Source organism: Lagopus muta, chromosome 1 (assembly GCF_023343835.1).
Source record: "Lagopus muta isolate bLagMut1 chromosome 1, bLagMut1 primary, whole genome shotgun sequence".
In the NCBI taxonomy this organism is placed as follows: Eukaryota; Metazoa; Chordata; class Aves; order Galliformes; family Phasianidae; genus Lagopus; species Lagopus muta.
The window spans coordinates 68,139,176-68,163,554 of record NC_064433.1 but is presented as its reverse complement, the minus strand read 5'-3'; the positions used below and the strand labels follow the sequence as shown (position 1 = coordinate 68,163,554).

The 24,379-nt window shown below is 41.0% G+C and overlaps 1 protein-coding gene across 6 annotated transcripts in view; it reads right to left on the bottom strand.

Moving 5' to 3' along the window:
• Nucleotides 1–6,551: 6,551 nt before the first annotated feature.
• Nucleotides 6,552–24,379, bottom strand: part of MPPED1 (metallophosphoesterase domain containing 1) — a 61,140-nt gene continuing 43,312 nt past the window's right edge. For all 6 annotated transcript variants that reach the window (XM_048964273.1, XM_048964267.1, XM_048964283.1 and 3 more), the window contains exons 5-7: nucleotides 15,554–15,669; nucleotides 11,311–11,424; nucleotides 6,552–7,385 (exon numbers count right to left, since the gene is read on the bottom strand). In XM_048964273.1, the coding sequence (XP_048820230.1) occupies nucleotides 7,267–7,385; nucleotides 11,311–11,424; nucleotides 15,554–15,669 (349 nt within the window). In that variant the 3' untranslated portion in view covers nucleotides 6,552–7,266. The remainder of the gene's footprint in view (nucleotides 7,386–11,310; nucleotides 11,425–15,553; nucleotides 15,670–24,379) is intronic.

Genomic DNA, 24,379 nt, shown 5'->3' with positions numbered 1-24,379 from the left:
GTATGTGGGAAAAAATTTCTTCCCAACAATCCCAGCACAAATTCCCAAGGTCTCTGGTGGGAACGATGGACAGCAAGCCAGAGGCACTGCTTGTTCTGTTACAGGATAAGCATGAATATCAAGCATGCTGTTAGATCATCCAGGTGTCAGAAGCCATCATCACTTCACAAACAGGCAAGACACATAAGATGAGAGGAATTGTGGGTTCTGGTGGGCAAAATGTTCAACAAGAGCCAAGACTGTGCACTTGCAGCTCAACTGCATCCTGGACTGAGTAAAAACAGACCTGGCCAACAGGGGAAGGGAAGTAATTGTCCCCTTCTACTCTTCCCTTGTAAGGACCCATCTGGAGTACTATGCCCAAGTCTGCGGTCCCCAATGCAAGAAAAGATATAGGCTGTTGAGTGGTTCAAGAGGAGGGCCATGAAGATGGTCAGAGGACTGGAATGTCTTTCCTATGAGGAAAAGCTGTGGGATCTGGTTCATCTTGGAGAAGGTTCCAGGGAGACATCACTGAGGCCTTTCTGTATTTAAAAGGGACCTACAGGAAAGACGAGGAGGGACTCCTTAATGGAGAGTGTAGTGACCGGGGGTAATGCTTCAAACTAAAAGACGGGAAATTTAGATTGGATGTTAGGAAAAAATTATTTACTCAGAGTGTGGTGATGCACTGTCACTGGCTGCACAGAGAAATTGTGGATGCTCCATCCCTGGAGGTGTTCAAGGCCAGGTTGGATGGAGCCCTGAGCAACCTCAGCTGGTGGATGACGTCCCTGCCCATGGCAGGGGGGGATTGAAAGTAGATGGTCTTTAAGGTTCCTTTAAACCATAGCCATGCTGTGATTCCACAATTCCATGTCTACGTCTTTCAGCTTAAGGTGAGCTTGTGGAGCACCTACTTTAACCCTTAGTGGAAGGACCTGCCCCGCTCGGCCCTTCTGGGCTTCTTGGTTCTGTCTGGAGCTGATGGAGAAGGCGTTGCTGTTTGTCTGTGGGCTCAAAGGCAAGACCATCTGTCCATCGGATAAAACTAACGTGCTGCTCCTCACAGATCTCTTCACTATTCATGCCATAGCCGTGTTCAGTCATTGCTAACTTTGAAAGCAAATACATGACTTGAATGATGGTAATGATGGTGATTTGGCCACTGTTACATGGTCCATCCCTCCACAAGCTGACATTCTCAGGGTAATGTGATCAGCATTACCAGCTCATTTTGAAGAGGAGTTGCCCTCAGCAATGCATCTGGAAGCACTCCGTTAAGCCAACCCAGCTCTTTCCCTAAGTGCAGCCTGATGTAAATCCTGACTTTTTAAATGAATGAAATGAAGAAGTACAGTATATTTAAATGATGATGCTCAGTGCCTCTGGTGCCATTAAAATAAATATGTACTCTTTCAAGAAATCCAAACATGGGATCTAAATCACACAGTAATGTGGCAAACATGGGGTGTCACAGCCCCAGGGGCACAACCTTTGTTGTGGGACATAAAGGAGTGCCTGGAACCTCCCTTATCCAGTCTCATCTCTGCTGGGCAAACCAGCCATCCTGCCGCTGGACCTCCTCTTCTTTGTGTATAAGGATGCACTCCAGCCCCTGGAGAGACAGATGTGTCTGGAGTGGGGATACCCATGTTGGGGGCTGCTCATGAAGCCCCCCAGTGACTGGCACACAGTGGTGAGGACAGACGCAGAAGGGTTGGTGACAAAAGAAAGGTGACTGGCAGCCAACACGTGTCCATGCAAAGCAGCTTTCCCTTCCTTGTAAAACATCAGGTAACAGATGCAGTCAGAGCAGCTGCACCATGCAAAGGCCTTATAAAATAGCTAAAAGAAATACAAATGGAGGTTTAATTGCCCAATCAATTTAAATTGTGTTATCCTGCATAACTATTATTTCTGGAAACTTTGTCCAAAGCTGTTAGGCAGGGGTGAATGTCTCTGTTAGCCTATGAATGTTTCCCTCGCAGGAGCAGCAGCTGCTGGACGGGCTGCTATGCAAGGCAGCCGGAATTGTTTCTGCAGCACAACTCCATCAGTGCACTGAAGGCTCATGACATCCCCAGAGCAGAAAGCACTGAATGAAAACAACAAGCCCATCCGATCACCATTCCCCAGTGAGGCCCATGGCATGAGGCTGGCTTCAAGCTGGGAACGGGGCCTTCAACACACAGTGTTCCAGTGCCAGAAGCCATCTGCTGTCTGACCAGACCTGGGTGGTGTTGAGGCTGAGCAAATGGCGGGAGCACAAGGGCATGTTGTGCACAGGCCCAATGGCTGACAGTGGGGTTAATTGCTCTGCTCAGCATTGGCTTGTTGTGCTCTAGAAGAAAATGAACTTTGCTGTGTGTAGAAATAAAACATGGTCAGTTTCTGGAAAATAAAAGCTTGTTCCTTTAATCTATTTGAAAGCTTTGGTACATCAAAATCCTGTCAAGAAGAGGTACCTTTGTCAAAGAGCAGTTCCTGAGAGGCTGCAAAGGGTCATGAGCAAGGGACATGCTGGGAAGCACCACACCATGGGATGGGAGCCATGCGGCATCCCTCTGCTACCAGCCCCTCACAGCAGCTTGCCCGGCCCCACAGCCAGGAGCACCACTGGCAGGCCTGAGGAGAGGAGGGCTGCAGGGTGCACCACCAGGGCCAGGGGAGGGGCCCAGAGGGGAAAGGCCGCAGAAACATTCTGACATGGACTCAAAGGGATTCCACAGAGACACAAAAGGATTCCCACGTGGATGTGTCCTCGAATAGATGGTGCTTGTGCAAACCAGGGGAGGCTAGATAGGCTGCCATCTCTTTAAAGGAAAACTCCATCTGGGACCATAGGCAGCTCACCACAGTCCTTCACTTTGGGCTGCAAATACCTGCTGTTATCAAAAAACCCTAAACAAATGAACAGTGTTAGATGAAGATCAGAACAGAAGAAAGTGGCAGATCGTTGTTCCCAGAAGCTCTGTCGGGAAGGGACAGGAGGTCCTCCAGAGTCCCTGGCTTTCCCCAGCTCCCACAGGACACATGGGAAGGGAGAGAGCCTTTCTGGGATAGGACAGAAAGAGGTTTAGAAATATTTGAAATTGTTTAAATTTCCTGACAAAGTGAGGAAAAAGCAACGTATTGGAAATATACAAAATAACAATTGGTCCAAAGCAGGTACATATAAGCACTCCTATTCACACTTTTCACATAAAAAGAGAACAAAGGGACAGTCAACAAAGTCGAGTGGCGGCACTCTTGCAGGGATAAACGAAATGCTGTTGTTCTAATGCACAGTGCATCATCACCCAGGGAGCTTGCTGTTCTAAAATATCTCTGAAATCTCAGATGCAGAGAGTTTCCTGAGAGGGACAGCAATGTACCTGACAGGACATTTGCAGTTATCTTTGCTAAATGTGAGTTACATTAGCAGTGAGCAATAATATGAGTTTTTAAGAGAGAAATTCACATACAAACAAGAATAAATGAAGAGGGGCAAACATCCCCATGAGCAGACTATTCCAAAAATTGCCTTCAAAGGAGTATCTTGTTCCTCCTTCCTCTGAAACACTTATGTTGGCTGTCAGCATGCTCAGAGTCTGCAGAAGATGAACTGCTTCTCCCTATCCCTTCTAGCTGCCTGCTGCAGCAATGCTTGAATGCTGGCACTGCCTCCTGCCCAGCACGGCCTCCAGTCTCCACACTTCACACTGCTGAGCAAGACAGGGATTTCCACCTTTCCCCCAGGAAGGTGGCTTGCTGTATCCCTGAAGAACTCTCCTCGAAGGGCAGAGAAGTTCTGGGGTTCTCTAGCTTCAGATTCTCACAAGCAGCAGCATCTGACTTCCCAAATCCAGCTCCCCAGATTGGGGTGCACTGTGGTGGGTAGCAGGCAGCTGCTCTGGTGGGTGCCGCATCCCTGCTTGCTCACTCCTCGTAGCCAAGGAACATTTCACATCCCCAGCCGTATGTGCCTGAGAGAGGTAAAAATAATCTCGCCTTTTTTCACTGACATGCAGCAATATCTCCTAGTCCTCACTGAAATGAACTGAAATTTATCTCTGTAACAATTCTGCCTAATGATGGGAACGCACGTTATTACTGATACACACCAGCACACCTCTGGGAATGATCCTACCTGGATAAATAGCGGTGAAGGTCAGCCCTGGGGACGGGGGTGGGAAACATCTTGACAGCTCATCCCTGAATTTAAACAGAGCTGACAGTTCCAAAACTGCAAAACCTTCCCTTTCATGGCCTTGTTCACCTGGGGTAGATTGGAGCTGGGGCAAGAAATCCAGGCTTTTGATGGTGTTCACAATGCTAAAATAAGAATGTTTATCTCACAAACCTGTGTAGTTTGTGTCTGTACAGACATAAGCCAGCACTCAAACTGTCCATCCCCCAGTCCACTAAACACTCCCAAAGGGCAGCATGCAGCTTGAGCAAGTGACAATGAAGACCAAGACTTACCAGGACAGAGCAGGACAAAGTCCATGCCCTGCTGGTCATATCATAGTGACCACCACTGTGTCGGCTGCATGACCCATGGGACACCCCATGCTCTGTGCTAGCTGCCCCCAGCCATTCATGATGGCAGCTTCAATACCCCAACTCAGTACCCTCAGGCTGGCTCCCACAGCTGCAGAGCAGATGCTCTATTACCTGGGATTGAGTGCGCCAGGGGGATATAAAGAAGCCTTGTGTTTCGTTGTTTCTTTTAAGACTTTATTTGTCTAACATGCTTGACCAAAAATTACAACAACAATCAAGTTATGCCAAAATGATTAAATAACCTTTAAGCTTTCATACCTCAAGTAGTTTAAATGATATTTTGAAGTAACAGCTGCTTTCATATCTTTTTCACATAAAAATACACAGTATTTTGAAGATACCTTAGGAAAAATTATTTTTAAGAGAATAGTTTATGGTCGATATAGAAATTTTGTTGAGGCCAATAAAAGGACCTCTTCCCTCCACTTTCAGCATTTTAGCATCTTAAGTGCCATGAGTGAATGTAAACATTTCAGACTTCTTTAACATACAGCCAATTTCCTGCCACGTTTGTTTCAAAACGCTCAGATTGTGACTAGATTAGACACTTTAACTGCATGCTATTGTTCATCTTCCCAACGATGGTGGGAGTTCACATTAAGCTATGAATTTTAGTCTTTGCTGAGTTAGGAGCTGATCTTGCAATTTCTACACCAATGGATTTTACAAAAAGTAGACCCAGCTGAATTCAGTGGCGGACTGTTCTTGTGCTGTGAACTGTTCGCTCCAGGAAACCCCTGCTCATTTTTATGTTTGTTTTTTGTTTGTTTGCCTGTTTCAGGAAAAAGCAGCAAATCAGTTTAGATCCTAAGTCACACAGCCGCTCCAGGAAGTGACAGCTCTACGGCTTGCCATGTTTCTTGCTGTCAGTGGACCCACAGCACATCAGCTGCTGGCTTCGAATTGCACAGCTTCCAACATCCACTGGATGAGCATGCAGGAAACCCCCAAAATGCAGTATTTCTGCCTGCCTCCCTTAGAGTTGTGGCTGCTAGCCTGGGTTGGCAGAGCAGGAATTTTGATATAGATGCAGCCGCTACACCAAGCTTGCCTTCACATCCATACATCAGGCAAAAAGTAACCGATACTACCACCCACTGTGTGTGTGCACATAGGAGCTGTGTGCAGAGCTGAAAACAATCCAGTATTGATACTGAGATGAGTTGCCTAATTTGTGTAAACAAGATTAATATGTAAATGCAGTCAGCCCCAAACACTGGAAGTCAGCATTCAGATTCCAGCAATTAAATGATCTCCATCCAGGCAGAAAAGCTGCTTTGAGCATGGAGGTGTTAGTTCAAGGCAGAAACCCATTTCTTGCGGGACACATATGAAGCAAGTATTTTTGCAAGTTTGCAGACAGTTCTCTAGCTTCTGCCCAGGACTGTGTGGAAATCCCAGCAGACTCCACACCTCTGCTAACCTGCAGGAAAGCTGCACAGTTAGGATTGGTGCTAGCCATCCCCAGCAGCTCCTGACTTTGCCTGGATGCATCTACACGCAGCACAAGAGACAGATTTCAGCTGGGTTTATGGTTTTGTCTTCGGCCTCCCCCAACAGTGCCCATGAATGGGTACATGGCCATGACAGGCAAGCTCTTTGTGAGGCAAGCTCTGCTCTGTACCCACTGGCATGTACTCATCACTCACTGCACTTATGCTACTACACAGCTATCCAAAAATTGAATGCCTAAACCCCACCTTTGGATGACCCCTCCCCCTCCCCCTTGAGGTCCATACAGTTTCCCAAAGGACAAAATGATCACAATGACATTCAGTCACAGCTGACATGGACTATTGGCTGCATATACCAGCAACAAATTTTAAACAAATAGTCCCAGTGGGTTTCATTTAAAATTTCAATACTGAGCAATGGGTTGTTGGGTGTTGTTTTTGTTTTTGTTTTTTCTTTTTACAGACAATCACACATTGCCTTACCATATGAAAACACAGTTATACTCCTTCATTTTTTTTAAGGGAAATGTCTTTTTTTTTTTTTTTTTTTCCCCCACAGGCGAAACCAGCTTTCAAATTCCTGAGTTTATACTGCACTTAACACAGTCTCCCTTCTCCCTTCTTAGATTTTGAGCTGTTTAGAACATGCTGGCAATATGCATCCTTTCCCTTAATGTCAGATGTAGCAAACTTCATTTCAGTACAGTGAATTAAGACCTCTATTGCATTGGTTTGGAATAGATGCAAGGACTCAAGACCTGGAAGGCTTGAAATAATAGCTTTCCTCTTGTGGCTGGTCATTTATGAAGCATCTTTTGTGTATCCTGTGTTAAGGGAAAACATCTTTAACATCACTTTTATCAAGAGCTCAATGGGAAACATCTGAAATGAGGAAATCCTAGTCTGAACTCTGTTTAAACTGCAAACTTTCTTGAAGAAACATTCCCCTGAAAGACACTGTTCTTTTAGTTAGTCCAATATAATGTACGGTATATACAAAAGTCCCTACTTGAGAGAGAGAGAGAGATGTATATGTATATAGATGTGGAATGCATTCACTTTTCTGTGTTCACAAACATTTTAATGGTGATATGTCTTTAATCTGTTTCTGGCACCAAAAAGTCTTTGTTCATCATCCGTTTTTGTCACTCAGATTTATCTGTGAAGAGCTAGCAGGAAAAAGAGAAGAAGGACTTTTCTTGTTGAACAGTTCCCTATTGGGATTCTCAGCCAGCAATATAAAGTTGCTAATGTGTTGGGCACAACATGAAATCCTTTATTATAATCATGTATTCCTTGGAGTAGGTAAGTCAATAATTATAGGTGGATTTAGTGGCTGGTAATTCACAGTGCACACAGAAGCATTCACGTAGGTAGTAGTTCCATCAGCCATGACACCATAACCTACAAAAAAAGAAGAGCTCTAATTACTCTTATTATTCATCTTTAAATCATTTTTATTATTTATCTTTATCATATAACAATGATGACTGGCACGTTTACTATCATCTCTGGCAACCTGCCCCCCAAACCTCCTTATAAACATTGGTATTTCTCTTTGAAAAGCTGTTTTCTTCAAACCTCCCCAGTTTTAGAAGGGATTGGAAGACAGAACTTAGACAGTTTCAGCACTAAAAAAAAAATGCTTCATTTAGATTTGCAGACATCCATGCAAAAAAATTTGGGCCATTTTTCTTCTTCTACCTTTTTTTCCCGTGCTGTTTTGTAAATATTTTAAGCAACTGATGGAGAAAAAGGATGATGTGACCAAGGGGAGGATGTATGCATATACACACGGTTGGGCTTGGTCTCTGTAGGAACCTCTCCCCATGTGTTTGATCTTGATGACTAATTCCAATAAAATGTGATGGAAAGATTGTAAAATGTCAGCCCAGGAAGAGAAAAATGACTTCATTAATACATTCTTTGACAGACAAGGTGAATTCCCCCCCAGACACTGTAACATTTCCATAGGAGAAAACACCTCCAGAATGTCTTACAAGTAGGGAAAAAGTTTTAACTACATCTCATGTCTGACTAGACATTCAAGACTCTCTCAGAGCTAAATCTGCAGGAAATCAAACTTCCAGTTCTTAAGCTTGTAGAAATGCAGTGAAATGCTGTTTGAAAAGCTGAAGAAAAAGCCCCTGGACTGAAAATTAAACACATTGTCCACTGTCAAAAATATTTTCATGTACGTCTAGGAGAAAGCATGAAAGCATGAATTGATAACACTAAAGCTTCATGTTGAAAACTTTCATTGAACTAAATGCAAGTATTATGATCAATATAATGAAATGCATTCACAGTCTGAAACACATGATTTTGGGAAAATCACCTAGTGGAAGGCTTTTGTACTAACAACCAATCTTACTGTTACTAAAGTTAATAGTGAAACATATTCACTGCTACAAGGGTTGCTCCTATTTTATTATGCTGGTGCACAACGTCAGAGGCAGGTGATGGTGGTATGGCAGTAAAGGTTGAACTTTCCCAACAATATTCCATTACACTGTGTGACATGGCAGCAGAGGGGCAGTCTGACAAAATGGCACCTGACATGAAAGTGCAGATGTAGGAAAGGTGTGTCACTGAATTCCTCAAAGTGGAAAAAATGGTACCCACTGACAATCATTAACACTTCCTGGACGTTTGTGGAAACCAAACAGTAGATGTGAGCACAGTGAGGTGGTGGGTGGTGCATTTCAGCAGTGGTGACAGTGATGTGAAAGACAAACCACGTTCCAGATGGCCATGAAGATTTTTATGAGTGTGGCATGCAGGCTGTTGTTCACTGCTGGCAAAAATGAATAGTTAATGATGGTGACTGTGTTAGAAAATAGAGTCTTGTAGCTGAGAATTTGCTCTATCACATAATGTTATTGTGCTCTTTGTACCAGTTTTAGTTTCCATGGAAATAAAAAAGGAGGCATTACTTTCGGAGCGACCTATGTGCACTGAGTTAAACTATTGCTCTCCTGGGTACATAGGATCCTAGTTTTTTCTGAAAGCAATTCCATGTCTTACAGAAGCACTGTTAATTGTAGCACTTATAAACAAAGATCCTTAAAATACCCTGAAAAATGCAGGGCCTCCTGGACTCCCCATGGAAAAGCCACATTATAATTAGGGCGTAGGGAGGGAAGAGAACTCTGTCAGGTTCCTGTCACAGACATTTCTTTACATCATGTGCTGTTTGCCACAGAACAATCGTCCTGTGTAAAACACAGGCTGCACCAAGGACAGTCTGCATTGCTGCTGGGAGTTTCTGTCTCCTCAGCTACACATTTGGAGAGAACAAAATAAGCTTGCTAATACATTCTTTTTGCTGGAAGATTCATCACACTACAGTCTTCACTCTTTCCTTACTGCCAGCAGAGTTTCCTTGGGCTTGACCTCCACCAAGCACTGGCTGTAATTGGCAAAGCAGTATTTCAGCTGGAGCCCCTGCCAGGCATCTCATCACCACCACGTCAATCAGCAGCAAGGCCATGTGGAGAGGTATTTTTTGGCAGAGACAGCTGTGCAGAGGGGGAATAGGGAAGAAACATTTCTTCTAAGCATCTCTTCCTCCTGGATATTCAGTAAATGACTGCTGCAGATGTAGCTATGCCAGTCAAGGGAGGAACTCATCTGTTCAAATCATGCATTCTCTCTACAAAGAGCAGCTTCGTTTGCACAGCCTGTCTGCAGTGGGAATTCTCCTCTGCAGAGAGTTGCCATCCCACTGCAAAACAGGCTACGCAGCTCCCCATTTGTTTTCTCTAAAGTATGGTAGTTGATGGGAAGAGTACCTCGTTTCTGTGTTCTGATACCTGCTGTGCCAACTTATTAATTCACATGATATACCATTACTGTGGAGGTACCACTCATTTCACTTGGGAGCCAAAGTTGGGCTTGGTCTTAGCAGATGTGATTTTGTTTACCTGCCTGAAGCTTCTTGGCTCACTGTTTGCCTACCTCCCCTGCAACTCACTTGGCCTATTTCTGAAAAGACAATGAGTTTGAATTGTAGTCACCAGCTCTCTTGTATAGATTCTCAAAGCCTGCTGTAACAGCAAGATACTAGGAAAAAATATTGCCTATGCACTGCTTGTTTGCTCTGTACTTTTAACAACAATTTGGACATTAACAGGTCATCACAGATGAGAAAAGAGAACGAACTTCATTCCTGCCCTCTAAAATAATGATCTCAGTGACTTCTCTGTCAATTTCAAAGCAGCACACCTCTAACCACTCTTAAGCTAGCAGGGTCAAGACTCCAAGCAGAAAGTCCAAGTGGGATTTTTTGTGAAAGGCAATAATTCTTCACAAAAGCAGAAGTATCAGAGTGCCAGTTACTCCAGTTTTTCTATTAGTTCATTCCTGCACTGCTGAAACCCACTGATATCCTACACTGAAGTCCGGAGCAACCTCAGAAGCAAAAACTGGCAGTTGTGGAGCACCTTTTCCTGCCAATCAGTTAACACTGCCAAGAGCTAAGTAGCTAATAATACAAGCTGACATGCCGATGGGCACGTTTCTGCACAGCCCAGTGGTTTCTTTTGGTGGGGGCATGCTTGAAGACTTACTGCCACTGTACGTGCACTGGAACAGACTCCTCTGGAGCAGAGGGCATCTACCATACCCTTTGCCTGGAGACAAACTCCTGCTGTTCCTGAATTCAGCAGCACACATTTGCTAACATTTACTGACTCTGTGAAGAGAACTTATTTATTCCAGTTAAAAATCAGTCAAGAGAAATGTCGTGTTTTGTCCGGCTACAAAACATTTCCCCTGCCAAAGCACATAAATACATGAATAAGCATCTTGTAGTTCTACACAAGTAAGTGGTGATATTGCTCTTCATTTTAAATTCATAGAGAGAGAGAGGGAGAGACAACTTTTATTGTCCAATCTTAAAGAATAGGCTTCAGAAGTACCCCCTAAAGAACTCTCACCCATTTTAAAAACACAGAAACAGAGACACAAAGAACTTGCATGAATTACCTTAAGTCACAGAGTTTCAGCAGAGGAAAATACAATCTATCCATCTTAATATTTAGTCCCTTCCTGCAACTACTGCACTGGTGTCATTTTAAAACTCACAGTAAGCCTCACTGTGAAGAAGGCACCACTCTATTTTATAGATGAAGAAACTAAAAGAGAAACTGAAGTACAAATACTGAAATGTGAGTATCAGCCAACTTCATCTGCATATTTGCAGCTAAATAAGTATCTGAATTCCAAAAGTGCTACTTCAGACATTCAAGTTGAAAAATACTGGTTAAAACAGACAAGTTCTGTGCTTGTGGGTTTCAAGTACATACAGAAAGAAATGTTTTCTGACCTTCATGGATATGTCCAAACACATGAAGCCTTGGCTGTATTCGTCTCTGGACTGTGTTCAGCAGCTCTACACATCCTACCCGTTGCATTTTCTTAGGTACCCAGTCTAGAAAACCTTTGGAAAAGAAAGGAAAGCTTTAAAAGAAGACAGATTATTTGCAAAGCTGCACTGCTGTAGTATTCAAAAACATTTCTGAGATTTAACGTCTCATGGCCTCTCATAAGCAGTGAGAAGAACTGATGTGGCAAAAAATGGTGTTTGCTTTGGTAAGTAGAAGAGGAAAGAAGGAAACATAAAAGCTCATCTGAAGAAACAGGACTACGATAACTCTTGCCAATAATTTTTCAAGGGAAAAAATCACTGCAATTAAAACTTTTTTTTCTTTTGCAGTGCCGTTAGCAGGAAAACTCAGTGCTTCATCCATTCTTCTTCCTTTAAGAGACCGATTATGATTAAAGAGCTGCATACCCAAATTGAGTCTCTAAAGTTAAACACCTAAATCAACACTTAGCTGTTTAAATCCAGCCCTGGGATGTAGTTATTAAAATGAAACACTTCAACCAATATAATGAATTTGTGTGACTAATGATAAAACAACATTGTTTTCACACTGACTCTTACATTAGCGCAACGAGGTGAGGAACCCAGACCATGTCTAAGAGCATCCTCAAGTCAAATCAATTTAAGGGCTTCAGAAAGCAGACGAAGCTTAGCCATCGTGCAGCAGATACATTTGGAAATGCTGTATTTACTCCCACAGATGCGTATAAAAACACACTTTTTATGAAACAAAATGAGACAAAAATGTACACCAACTTGCTTCTATGCCCATAAACTTGCTGCCAGCTGAAGTGTGTTGCTTCCTTCACAGCTGAATAAGAATGTTATTGTGTTAGAGGCTTTGGAAGAAACCCCTCTTGCTTCCTTTCCATTGTTTGATCATTTTTGATCAGGCTCAAATTTGGAAATGTGAAAAATACCACTGTTCTGTTTTTCTGTATTTGTTCTGGTGCTCTCACTGCGTGCCCGTCATACTTCTGCATCTCTGACTTAGACTGCTGCAACAGCAGGAATATATTGTGCTTTTGAGAAAACTGTTGTCAGTCAGGGAGGTGCAGAGTCTGGACCTCGTTTTCATATGTTTACTTTTGAGGTGCAATCAAGCATGGCTAAGTGGTATCTAACCAGCTGGCTTAAAAGGCCAGAAGTGTAGCATTCAAGCTCTTGGAAAAGCTTTCAGCTTTACTGGAGCTTCAGAGTAGGTTCACACATTGAAAAATACCTCTTCAGATGCCAGTGCCCGGAAACTGAGCTCAGTGGGTTTTATCTAAATGATAGAAATTTGCCCTGCTATCAGTCGTGAACTAGGTGTCATATAGTGGACGCTGGCTCCTAATTTATTCAGATATCTTTGAAGATGGTGCTTGGCAGCCAATGACGCAATGTACAAATAGAAAGCCAGCTGAATTACAGACAGAGCACATCAATGCACCCAACACACTTCAAAATTCACTGTAGGAAATAACAACTGTTTGAGATGTCGCAGTGAAACCAGCAGTTTTTCAGGGATTCAGTTCACATTTTTTTTTCAGAGGAAACACGTTATAACTTTGGGCTTTGTTACTTCAACGATTTGAAACAGTTAATTGTCAGAAAGTCTGCGGTGAACATAAAGGGAGAAGTATTTCCACTTCAAAAACTTCACAAACAAAAATCCATAAAATTAACTTCTCCATTAAATTAAGCATTATTTATGTTGAACATGTTTTTGTTTACATGCATTATCACCCTTCTGAAGCTTTCCCATATGTTAGCAGCTTATTATGTACACCTGACTACACAAACTAAGAATAATTGATTACACCTAGCTAACAATTAGAGATCATTTTAGGGTTTTTTTTAATGTTTGGTTACTTTAAACAGGTTTCTGCAGCTGTCAGGAAAGTATAAATCTTTGTCACAGACAATCAAGCAGACAGCTAGAAATGAAGACTTAAGGGTGAAATTAAATTAAAAACAAACAAACAAACAAAAAAAGAAGTCAACTTCTGAAGAGGAAAGAATCATAATTGAAGATCTTTGGGAAAGGACTTTCAAAGTTACACTACACATAAAACTAACAAAAATATGCTGATTTAGAAATCAGCATTAGTGCTTGTAAAGCACCATATTTTATAAGCTCTGGGAAAAAAAAGATTATATCTTTGTTAGAAACAAAGAAGTCCATAAACTCTTAATGTTGCTTCTGCATCTAAATTGTGGGCAAATTTAAATCTATATAATAATGTAGTATTAATTAGTTTAGGAGGATGCATGCTTTTTGGAAGTGAAGGAATAAGAAAGCAGCAGAGAAAATGAATGACAGAATTTAGGGAGCCGTGCTGGGAAAAAAAAAAAAAATTGAATTTGCAAGAGAACTGATTGCTTTACATGATCATTAGGAACAGCTCTGATCTTGCTATCTGAGATCAGAACAACAGTAATCAGCTTTCTGGTTAAAATAATTAGCTTGGAGGGTCAAGGAAAATCCTGTCTCCCATACTGTCTGTGGACAAAGCTACACATTAAGGAGGCTCTGTAGGTTGGGCACAGTGCTAATTTCTTTTGAAGTGTCATGTATTTGTTGCCATGAGTGTTAGGGATGCCAACAGCTGATGTTCTCAGGCAGAGTGTTCTGTGCTATGAATGTATCAATATGAAAAAGACATAGATATGTGAACTTGAAAAAAGGAAAATCCTTGGAGGACAGCTCAAGCTTATTTTTATTATTAACACTAATAATATTAATAATAACAAAAGCAAGTGACTAAATTAGCACAGTGCCTGAAACTGAGTGGTGTGAAACTTGCTCTCTTCTTTCAATCATTGGATTTCAAACAGGGATACAGGGATATTAGGAAGAGCTGAAGGCTCTTTAAAAATGGCTTTTAAAGTGCTGACGTTCCTGAAGAAATTTTAGAAACAGGAGAGTTATGAACAAGACAGTGTCAAACATCCACTGTTACAATGCAAGCCTTGGATCTACATAGCGATTATCTCTGCTAATCATTTAGAGAAGATATATCAAGGTCTATACAACTCATTTCTGCCATCCACTTTTATGAGGCAGGTCCAGGTTACGAGCAGTCTGTGACACGGCATGAGACTCCAGTTTGGTGGAGCAGCAGCACACAGGCCTGCTCTGTGAGAAACCGAGCTTGCAAAGCAGCCCTTTCACCAGGATTAGTGAGCAGTGGAATGCAAACGTGTCTTTCTATAGGAAACAACAAAACACAAACCCTTTGGACACTTTCTGCTCCAGATTTTGAAAGAGAAGGAGAAAGGGTGAAAGACAAGAGGATTTTAGCTTCAGGAAATTGAAGAATGAAGAGAATCTAAAGGTTTAAAGGAACCAACTGCCTTCATCTTACACAAAATACTATTCTGCAGTAAGAGGCAGCAAAACATTTTAGTACATGCTACACATCCATGTCTAGTTATTAGTGAGAGTTAAATACACATAAGCATTAGACACAGCTTGCTATCTGTTAGATTTGTTGACAAATGTGTTAAAAAACAAAGCCTTTACTGTATCAGGACAAGTTTCTGTGATAATTTCATTTCAATAACACAGATCATTTCACTGTTACCCGAGAAGGTAAAAAATTTCTCCCATCTTGCTTTGTATCATCAGTATGCTTATTACTTGTAAAACACAAATGCAAAACTGTTTCTTGCAGGCCTGCTAGTGTTACTGTATTGTATTTAAAATAGGCAATTAACCCTATCCAAAGATAGGCCAACTACCACAGTGTTGGGGTTTGTGAGGCAGGAGATAAATCAAGTCAGCATGCAAATCCATGGTAGATAGGGGGGATGCTGGTGCAGGTGAGGGAGAATGATGGTGCTACAAAGTAATCCTGCATTGCTCTTCAAAACTGCTCCATGCTTCAAGTCAACTGATTTCACCAACCAGTGGCACCGTGGGTAAATGCGCAGGAAGACTGAACCTCACTTATTTATAAAGCTCATTAAGACCCAATTTATTAAGACTTTATTTTTGTAGCCGTTATTTAATTCCCTACCATAAGTGGTCAGTAATCACAAAACATAAACCTGAACTGAAGTTCTGGTGCTGCTGACATCGGTAAGGATGTTACTTTTGACTTTTGTAAGTCAGGTTTCCACTCTTTGTCTAAGGACAGCCAACAGTTACTGTATAATCATTTGAAATTCACAGCTAACAGCACTGATATTTTCTTACCGAGAGGTGGTCCATGTGTTATAAGAATATCTATCCCATCTGGAATAAGGTTCCACTTCTCTAATAATGCTTGGCCTCGTGGAAGATTAAAGCCCCAGCCATAAAACCAAGGTTGCCTGCCAAGAGAGGAGGAGAATGTCTTCAGTGCTACTTCCATGTATGGTTACCTAAGTAAAATATGGTGATTAACTTTCTATTAGCACGGAATCTGGAGACACAAATAGCATTCTTTTTTTGTGTGTGTGTGTGTACAGTGAAACTCTCTGTACAACCAATGTTATATAACTTGTGTGGAATATCCACGTAACCCTTAACAGATTCGGTGGCAGTACACAGTACAATGTTCACAGTTCACATTGTTCTAACCAGGTATACAGTAATTCTTACAACAGCTGAGTACCAAGACCCCCACCTACAGATTAGCATGCCAGATTCTCATGGTATATAGAAGTACACCTGCCTCAGACAGCTAGGTACGGTAAGTGTTCTGCACTCAATCTCATCATGTTTGAGTTGTAGCCCACCATCATTTGAGCAGGGTCAGAACCCGGCACAACCACAAATCCCACTCAGAAGAGAGAAGGAGACATCACCTATGCTGTTTCGTTTCTCCAGTTGGAAGCATCTCATCAGAACAACACTGCTACTTTTCTTATATACTTTTTTTTTCTGTTTTTTTGGTTTTTTTGGTATGTGGAGTGGCTTTTAAGATGCTATCTATTTAGGATTTCTTAACATATGGGCATTTACTCTTTTTAAAATGTAGTCATAGAGCGGCTCATCATGGAGCAGTGGGACTGTAACACTTCCAGTCAGAACACAATTTATCCGTACCTTGGAGTCCCATTGATTAAAAAACTGTATTTCATGGCAATTATATCACAGTGGTAAATTATGTCTTGCTGACTATATTCTAATTCTAGGCCATAAAATTGAAGGGTTAGTTTTAGGTTGGAGTTTTTAAATAATTTTTTGACTGACATGTTCTGGCCATATCCATATTTGGAGAACAACAAACAGACTGCTGTGATTTAATAAGGTTTATGGTAATTGCAGCCTTGGTGTTTATAAATACATACACATAAACCAGAGCTCCCTTTGAGATGTTACTTTGTTGAAGAAAGCTTTACACTCCCTTGCTGCATCAAAAGACAGAAAGAAATCTTTTAAACAAATTCTCTGAACTATATTTTACATCATGTATGGCAAAGACAAAAGAAAATGCCCATGAAGCTATTATTCATCCTGTCCCATTACTGATGCTTGACTAACATTTCAAAAATTAGCACGTCTGCAATCTTCATGATGATATATTTTCCTCTTTTCCTTTTGGAAAGCTGCAAAGCACATGTCTATTGAAAACAGCTTAAAATCTAGAGCTGGATAAAATATAAAGCAATGTGGTTTACCAACAGGAAGAAAAGAAAATTCTGTTAAAAGGAAAAGCAGAAGGGGGCTTTTCCATTCTTTCTTCTACAGACTAAAAAAAAGCCCCAGCTTTTCTAGAGAGGTGACCAAAGGCCACGGGTGCCCCCAGCTAAGAGAGAGCTCACCTTTCAGCTCCTCATCACACAGCATTCTGGATAGCCAGGTGTCCCAAGGAGAAAAAAAAAACAAAGGAAAAGAAAAAAAAAAGAAAAAAAACTTGGTACATCTGCTACCGAAACCAGAAGCATATCTCAGCCATTGGAAGTTGTAATGAGGGAGGTGAAGCTGTGTGAAGAAGAGATGCTAAGAGCAGCACCAATGCAGCAGAAACATTGTTCTGAGCCAGGTGGCTCAGACCAGGGTAGCTGCCTTCTGCAGATACCCATACAATTCAAACCCCACGTTTCTGGTTAGCTGTTCAGCTTCCAGCACGGTTTCCTCCTAGCAGGAACACAAACTGGCCCACAGAACATGACTTCTCCCTTCCTACTGCTGTGGTGATCACTCACAGTCTATTCGCTGCCGTATTTTGCAGTAACTAACTTTGATGTGCAACACTGTCACACAAACCAAATCCAGGCCTGGGAAGACTGATCCTTATGCTCAGCTAATTACTAAGAGAATGGGAGTGTTTTTGTTTCACAGAAATGCTGTTAAAATAAAGAAACCAGAGCCTGCAAGGTGCTCAATGTTCCAGAAGTGGAAGGCTTTATAAAAATACACAGAGGTTAGGTTATTTCCAAACTCCCCATCCCTGCCTTGGAATCACACTTCAAGCCTTTACTGACAAGCAGCTTCCTTCACTAAGATGAACATACTCAACTATTTGGCAAACTGTATTCAGGCCCAGAGCAAGTTTTCCAGTCACTGACAGAAAATACTTGCAAGGGCAATCAAGAGGCAAGCGAGGCGTCAGTCAGTCGATCCTTCTTCAGCCTTCAGTCACAGCTGAGACACAGTGACTGCAGCCCCCTGCTCCCACCCGTGGCCCAGGACAACACAGTCCCCGTGTCCCCAAGGGATGCGGGGTCAGGATGCGTCCCACAGCCTGCGGCCTGCTGGGCACAGAGGAACTGACTGCTCCCTTGTAAAGCACCCAAGGAGAAAGATCAATATTTGCTGAAGAGAAGGTCAACAACCTCCAGAATCGTTATTTTAAGCACACAATGAAGCATTTATAAAGAGAAATAATCGTGACCGTCACAGGTCGCGACAACGCAATTTAATCCCGCTGAAATCCAAACGACTACGAATGGCACCATGCAGGCGCGAGGGCCTCAACCTGTCCCTCCTAGGCCCAGCCCGTACATCGCGGCTTGTTAAGAGCCCGTTTCCCCTTATGAATAGGCATGATCTGCTTATTAAGATCCGCAGCACTTTCCCTGTCCCTGCCTCCCTTTGTGCCGGCAGCGGGGCTGTAAGTTATGCATGCTGGAGCTGTTCTTTTGTGAAGGGAAAATGTTCGAACTTGCCTGATTTGCCATTAGGCTGTCTTTTGTGACAATCCCAAGATCGAAAGAAATGGCCCAAGTGTTTCAGGCAAAAATCGGGAGTCCCAGGAAGGATTCAGGTGGAGGATAGTAGAGTGCTTTATTCAAGAGAAGGAAGAAAAATCACGCACTTCAGTGCCCCCGCCCCCAAAGCCAAACCATCTTTATATGCACACAAGGATTTTATAAACCCCCAGGTCCCCTCTTCTGACAATTTATTGCAGAACAGCTATCAAAGTTTCAGAGTAGGAACAAAAAATCTCCTCAAATACCTACTAACAAGCCTGTGACCTGGATGTCATGCACAGATAACTTGGTCTAAGATTTCCATTTATGATGGTACCTGAAAGCAAAGCTGAAGTCTTAGTATCAAGCACAAAATTTCCAGATCCCCTTATTAGTACTTGCTGATGAAAAGCATAATGTTTTTATAATTATTTTTCAGTATTGGTTCACATTTTATAAAGAAAAGGATCTGCTGTATGTTATCAAAGAGAAAACCTCCTATTCTCAAAAACAACAACCAAAAAAAACATTTTTGGCAATTAAAGACATACATCATGAATATAATTCACCTCTGAAGTGAAATGCTCATGTGTAGAAATGCACTTTGATTTAGGTCTTATCTTCTTAAATGGAACAGTTGCAGTCTCTCCATTTCCTACTGAAATTCAACAGCATTATTATTATGATAAAAATAATAATTGTCTACACATAAGACTCTCAGGGGAAAATATATTGGAAGTAAATTTGTTTACAGCACAATTAACCTTATGTTAAAAACATATGAACAAGTTTTACAGGTCAAATAATCCACCATACAAAAAGGGCTGAATTATCAGAATTTGTGCTAGCAGTCGGATGTTGCTTTATGTACTGAATTTCTATCTTTCTGTTCTAAAGTAACCATTGGAATAATTTTCTTACAGAATGATAGTTGCTATGACAACCATAGCAAATTTTCCTTTTCTGAAACAGATGTCTCATTTAGTTGAAAATTAGAATGTGAAAAACCCATGGGAAAAATTAATTCAAACTTTAACAGAACACTGACTACAATGTAATCTCTTATAGGTTAACCCCTTAACATCTTCCTGCACTCTTATAGTAACCTTCTCATAAATACTAATTAAACCAATTTAACCTCTTATGAATGACCTTCTTAGCTATCATTAGCACTTTAGTTGTCTTTGAAAGGAGCAATTTTGTTACAATAATAACTGAAAAAAGTCATATTAAAAAAAAGAGTGGTCAAACATATTACCATCTTAATTATTTATTACTTTTCCTTCTTTTATTCAGCTACTACTGGAAAGAGCTACTGTGTAGTCCAAGAATTCCTTTGTCATTTAAATGGGGCATAACTTAGTTTTACATGTGATTTACTGTAAAGGGCAGTGATGCACTACGAAGACTTGACCTGTAATTTATGTGAACACTGAAGGTTTTCAATTTTCAAACCACTGGTATACATCTCAATCTGCTCATCAGACATACAAGGGAATACAGAACAGGATACTTGACTGGCAAAAAACTATCTACGTACATGCATTTTTCTACTGCATGCAACAAGGTGGTAAATCTCCATTACCTTGATTCTATTTAAATGTTTTAACTTAAAGAACAGATTTTTTTCCTTTCTCTACATGGTACTCAGTCATGAACTACAAATGACCACGGAAAGCAGCCAGTGGGCAGTTAGAAAAAATACGCAAAGCACAGCATCATCCTTAGTGCCTGCAGAGTGCAAGCCACAAAAAGAACTTCAGGGCCGCAAGATTTACAGCAGCAGCTCCAGCTAGGCTGTCCGGTTGCTTAAGACAAATCCTGCCACCAGTAGGCACGCAATTACTCTTGTTGACTTCAAGGGAAAACTCCCTTACGGAGTCCAAAATCCACAGAGAACTATGGGTGGCAACAGACTCAATAGCCATTAGCATATCAAAGGGAGCAGTGGGTAACATCTTGCTTATACCTGAATAGCAAAAAATACATAACTAGAACACAATCATTACACATTCTCATTTTTATAAAGCTTCCTACAGACAGCCTTTTTGCAGCTGAAAGGCAAAATCTCTAACTAGACTTTCTTCACTTACAAAATAAATTTCAGTGGTTCAGCATGAACACATGCAACTTGTTTCAGTCTTTTCTCCACAACGGCTATTCCTCTCATAGGAAAATAAGCAGATAGCGGCCAGTGCCTGTAAAGAAGCTGAGTGGGAAAAGAATGGACCAAATCCTCTCATCTCTGTTCCCTCATTGCAATTGTAGAGCCACACATGAACCGAATCTTCCTGCTCTTGATTTAACCTGTTATTGCTCACGACAGATCTGAGAACACGGATATACAGTAATGTCTATACCATATACCTTCCTTATCTGTTTGCAGTTCACATCCTTCATATTTTCACACTCACCATCTCTGCATTAGTTGAATTTAATCAATCTCTTTAAATGTATATTTAGCCTTCCCTCAGTAACTATCCAGTTCATTATTTTGGTGGCTTTTCACTGTTTTCTCTCCATCCAGAATTCAAAAAAGGTCACCTTTTTTTGTGTGTGTGAATATGTGCATGTGTTTGGCACCAGTTTCTACATTTAAAGGAGTTGTGAATTAGCATTGTTCTGTCTTCTTTTTTTTCCCTCTTCGACAAAAGAGGACCATTTAAATCAGACAGGAACCAAAGGAGCAATTGGACCACTGGTGCTTGCAGGGACAAGCAAGGCATGTTTGTTTGTAGGCTCTCAACAAGCGCTCATTATTATGGCATCCGCTACATTAACAGTATAACTGAGATGTGAAAAAAAAGTGGATTTCAGAAGTTATGAGGTAACTCATATAAAGACCAGCTTTCATGTGCAAGTGACAAGGATGGTATATTTTCAGAGGAGAGGAATGAGAGATGAGAGCCGTGTATGGAAAGGATTAAATTATGCAAAAAAAAAAAAAGAAAAAGAAAAAGAAACTTAAGATTCACCTATTCTTAACAGCAGAACCACAGTATTTTAGTGAAAGCCAGGGCCTCCATACTTACGTCTATTAAATGCAAATGACAATTAATCTCATAGATGATTATCCTTTGGAACACATGGCCACCAAGTACAGCTTACAGGTGGAAAGTCAAAAGCGGCAGGGAGGGGAAATAAGCTAAGAACTTCAGTTGAGGCACTAAATGCCTTGCACAGTGTTACTTAGGGCTCTGCAGCAAACTGAATTTGCATCCTCCATCAGCCTGCTGGCCACAACTATATTTCCAGTATATTTCTTTTATTGGAAAGACTGCTGCGTTCTTGGTTTTTTGCCTTACTTGCTTTGCATCCAAGGTTGTAAATCTCAAAACTCAATCAAATTATATTACTTTTTTCACAAAAGGAAAGAAGTGTAAAATCAGAATGTGGCCCTTTGTCAGTAATTATTTCTTTTGCGATTTGAGTTACATATAAAATCATTCATCTTTTGTTTAGCAAAGGATTTCATACATCTCTGACTGGAAAGAAGAAAGAATGAGCTGTGACTAATAGGAACTGATCATTTCTAAACATTAATCTGTTACAAAACAATGAAAAATAAAATGAAATCCAATTTATCTTCATAACGAGAACACAGAAGATAACAGGTAAAGAGAAAAATTAATGAAAGACTGAATTTAAAACACGCCAGCACCAAACACAAATTGCTTATTTCATTCTTCTAGGAGCCAAAAGATAATATCCCATCTGATACATTTTTTAAATAATAAAATAGACCCCGTAAACAAACTTAAAAGTTCATTTGGAATAATTAGCTAAGAGATTCAATGCTAGAGGTACAGATGTAGAACTAACTGGCAATCAGCATGGTATTATGGACTTACAGCAGAACAACGCTGTTTCACTTCTGATATCTTTGAGTCCGTTCCCGCAGTCTGACTCCCAATGTTGAAAATATAGGTACAGGTAGGTTACTCTGTCTGTACTTCCAATATTGGCAACTGAGAATCACAGTGGCTAAGAGGGAGGAAGAGTGAACAGACCCTCTGTCCGCAGTACAGTCATGATCTCTTTTTAGATACAAAACTTGCCACCAATGCACCAGTCAGAACAGAAAGAATTGAAGCCTCACCTATGCATGGCATCTCTACAGTTTTTCCACTATCTAATGACTAGACAGCTAAAGAAACATGTTCTTTCTCCACACATTTGTGTAGTTGGATTTCACTGAAGTTCTCTGTGGCTTTACAGAACTCAACTAGATAAAAAGATGGAACATCCCTCCAAAAGGAGACACTATACTTCAGCTTTTTTACGGTGTAGCTCCTGGAGGGACTCTCTTACATGAAGTATGACTCAAATACATAGGATGGGTAATAGGTGCACTGAGAATTGTTAAAAAAGGCCCTCACAGTAGCCACTTCTCAGTTTAGTAACTCACCAGGTCTGCATTCCTTTCTCAAAATACTAGGAGTAATTAGGCCATATGGACTAACTGTCTGCCAGTTCTTCCCTCTTTTCTTCCTTTTTCTTTTTTTCACGTTAAAAAAAAAAAAAAGGAAAGCCATTTTGAGTTAAACAAGCATGAAAATGCTTTCAAACCTAATACACTAATACAGCATATGCGTACATATGCACAAAGTGCATTCTTTTTAACATTTTCAATTTCGCAACAGATGAACTTATTCCTTGTTTTAAAAAGCACATAACGATGCTCCACATGCCTTATTCCTACCTGAAGTGAAAAACATTCAAGTAATCCTAAATTTCCAAGCTAATGCTTTCTTGCAGTCCTAAATTCTCTACGCTACTGTAGGGGAAAACAACTGCTGCAATAGAACTTCCTATGCCAAAAATGTACAGCTTCAACACCTTCATGTTCATTCATCTAGTTAGGAATACTGAGGTATCCTTACAAAAAAATCATACACTTATCTGATGCCAATTACATAATTGGAAATATGAGGCACGCACATGTACAGCTCCCCATTTTAACACTGGTTCCAATTTATTCTACATTCTTACTGGAGAAGAAAACTGTTCATATTAAACAATGCTAATTTATTAAATAAAATTAATTATTGAACATCAAATCAAAAGGACTACAATGTTAAACAGATCCACAACAAATGGCAGAGGACTGCTTTATCTCTTAAATTCTGGTCATGAATAATAGAAAGAACTGAGATAACCATGTTACAGTTAGTGTAGTAGCTCTGCATAGCACACCTCCTTAGAGCACAGTGTAAAGTCAGCATCTACTTCTCAGTGCAGCAATGCACCTGAGACGAAAGAAGCTTCTGAACAAAGTGTCCTTGCAAACAAGTCGCGCAGAGGCTTGCAAATTTCTCTGTGCTCGATTGCTGTGCTTACAAACAAGGCTCATCAAGAAGAACCAGTTGAAACAAGAAGCTACAATGCTCAACCAAGAACTTGAACATACAAATTTTGGACTTTCTGCATAGGTTTAATACACTAATTAATATTAACATCCCCACCCTGGACAACATAAAGAGTTAATTAGAGTTATACATGCGATGTAGAGTTAGAATTAGAGTTACACATGCGATGTATGATACACTGGGAGGGCACATACAAGGGGGAAGATGTATTTGACCTATTGGGAAGTCTCTAACCTCCGAGTACTTCAGCCAGTGAGTGAAGGTGGAGTAACAATGTGGTCTGGAGATAGGGAAAAAAGGGGGGCTGTGCCTCTGATACTTTGAGAGACCCTGCAGGAGGGCTGTCCCCATGGATTCACGCTTCATTTGAATAAAGCAAGCTGAAGACTCTCCTGTCTCTTTTTGGGGTAAAGATAACTGAGCAAGCCCATATGAACAAAATTTTTCACAACACACCTATTGTGTAAAAACCTTTGGAAAGCACATGCATGGAAAGCGATTGTGAACTTGGGAAGCTGATTCTCACTCCGCAT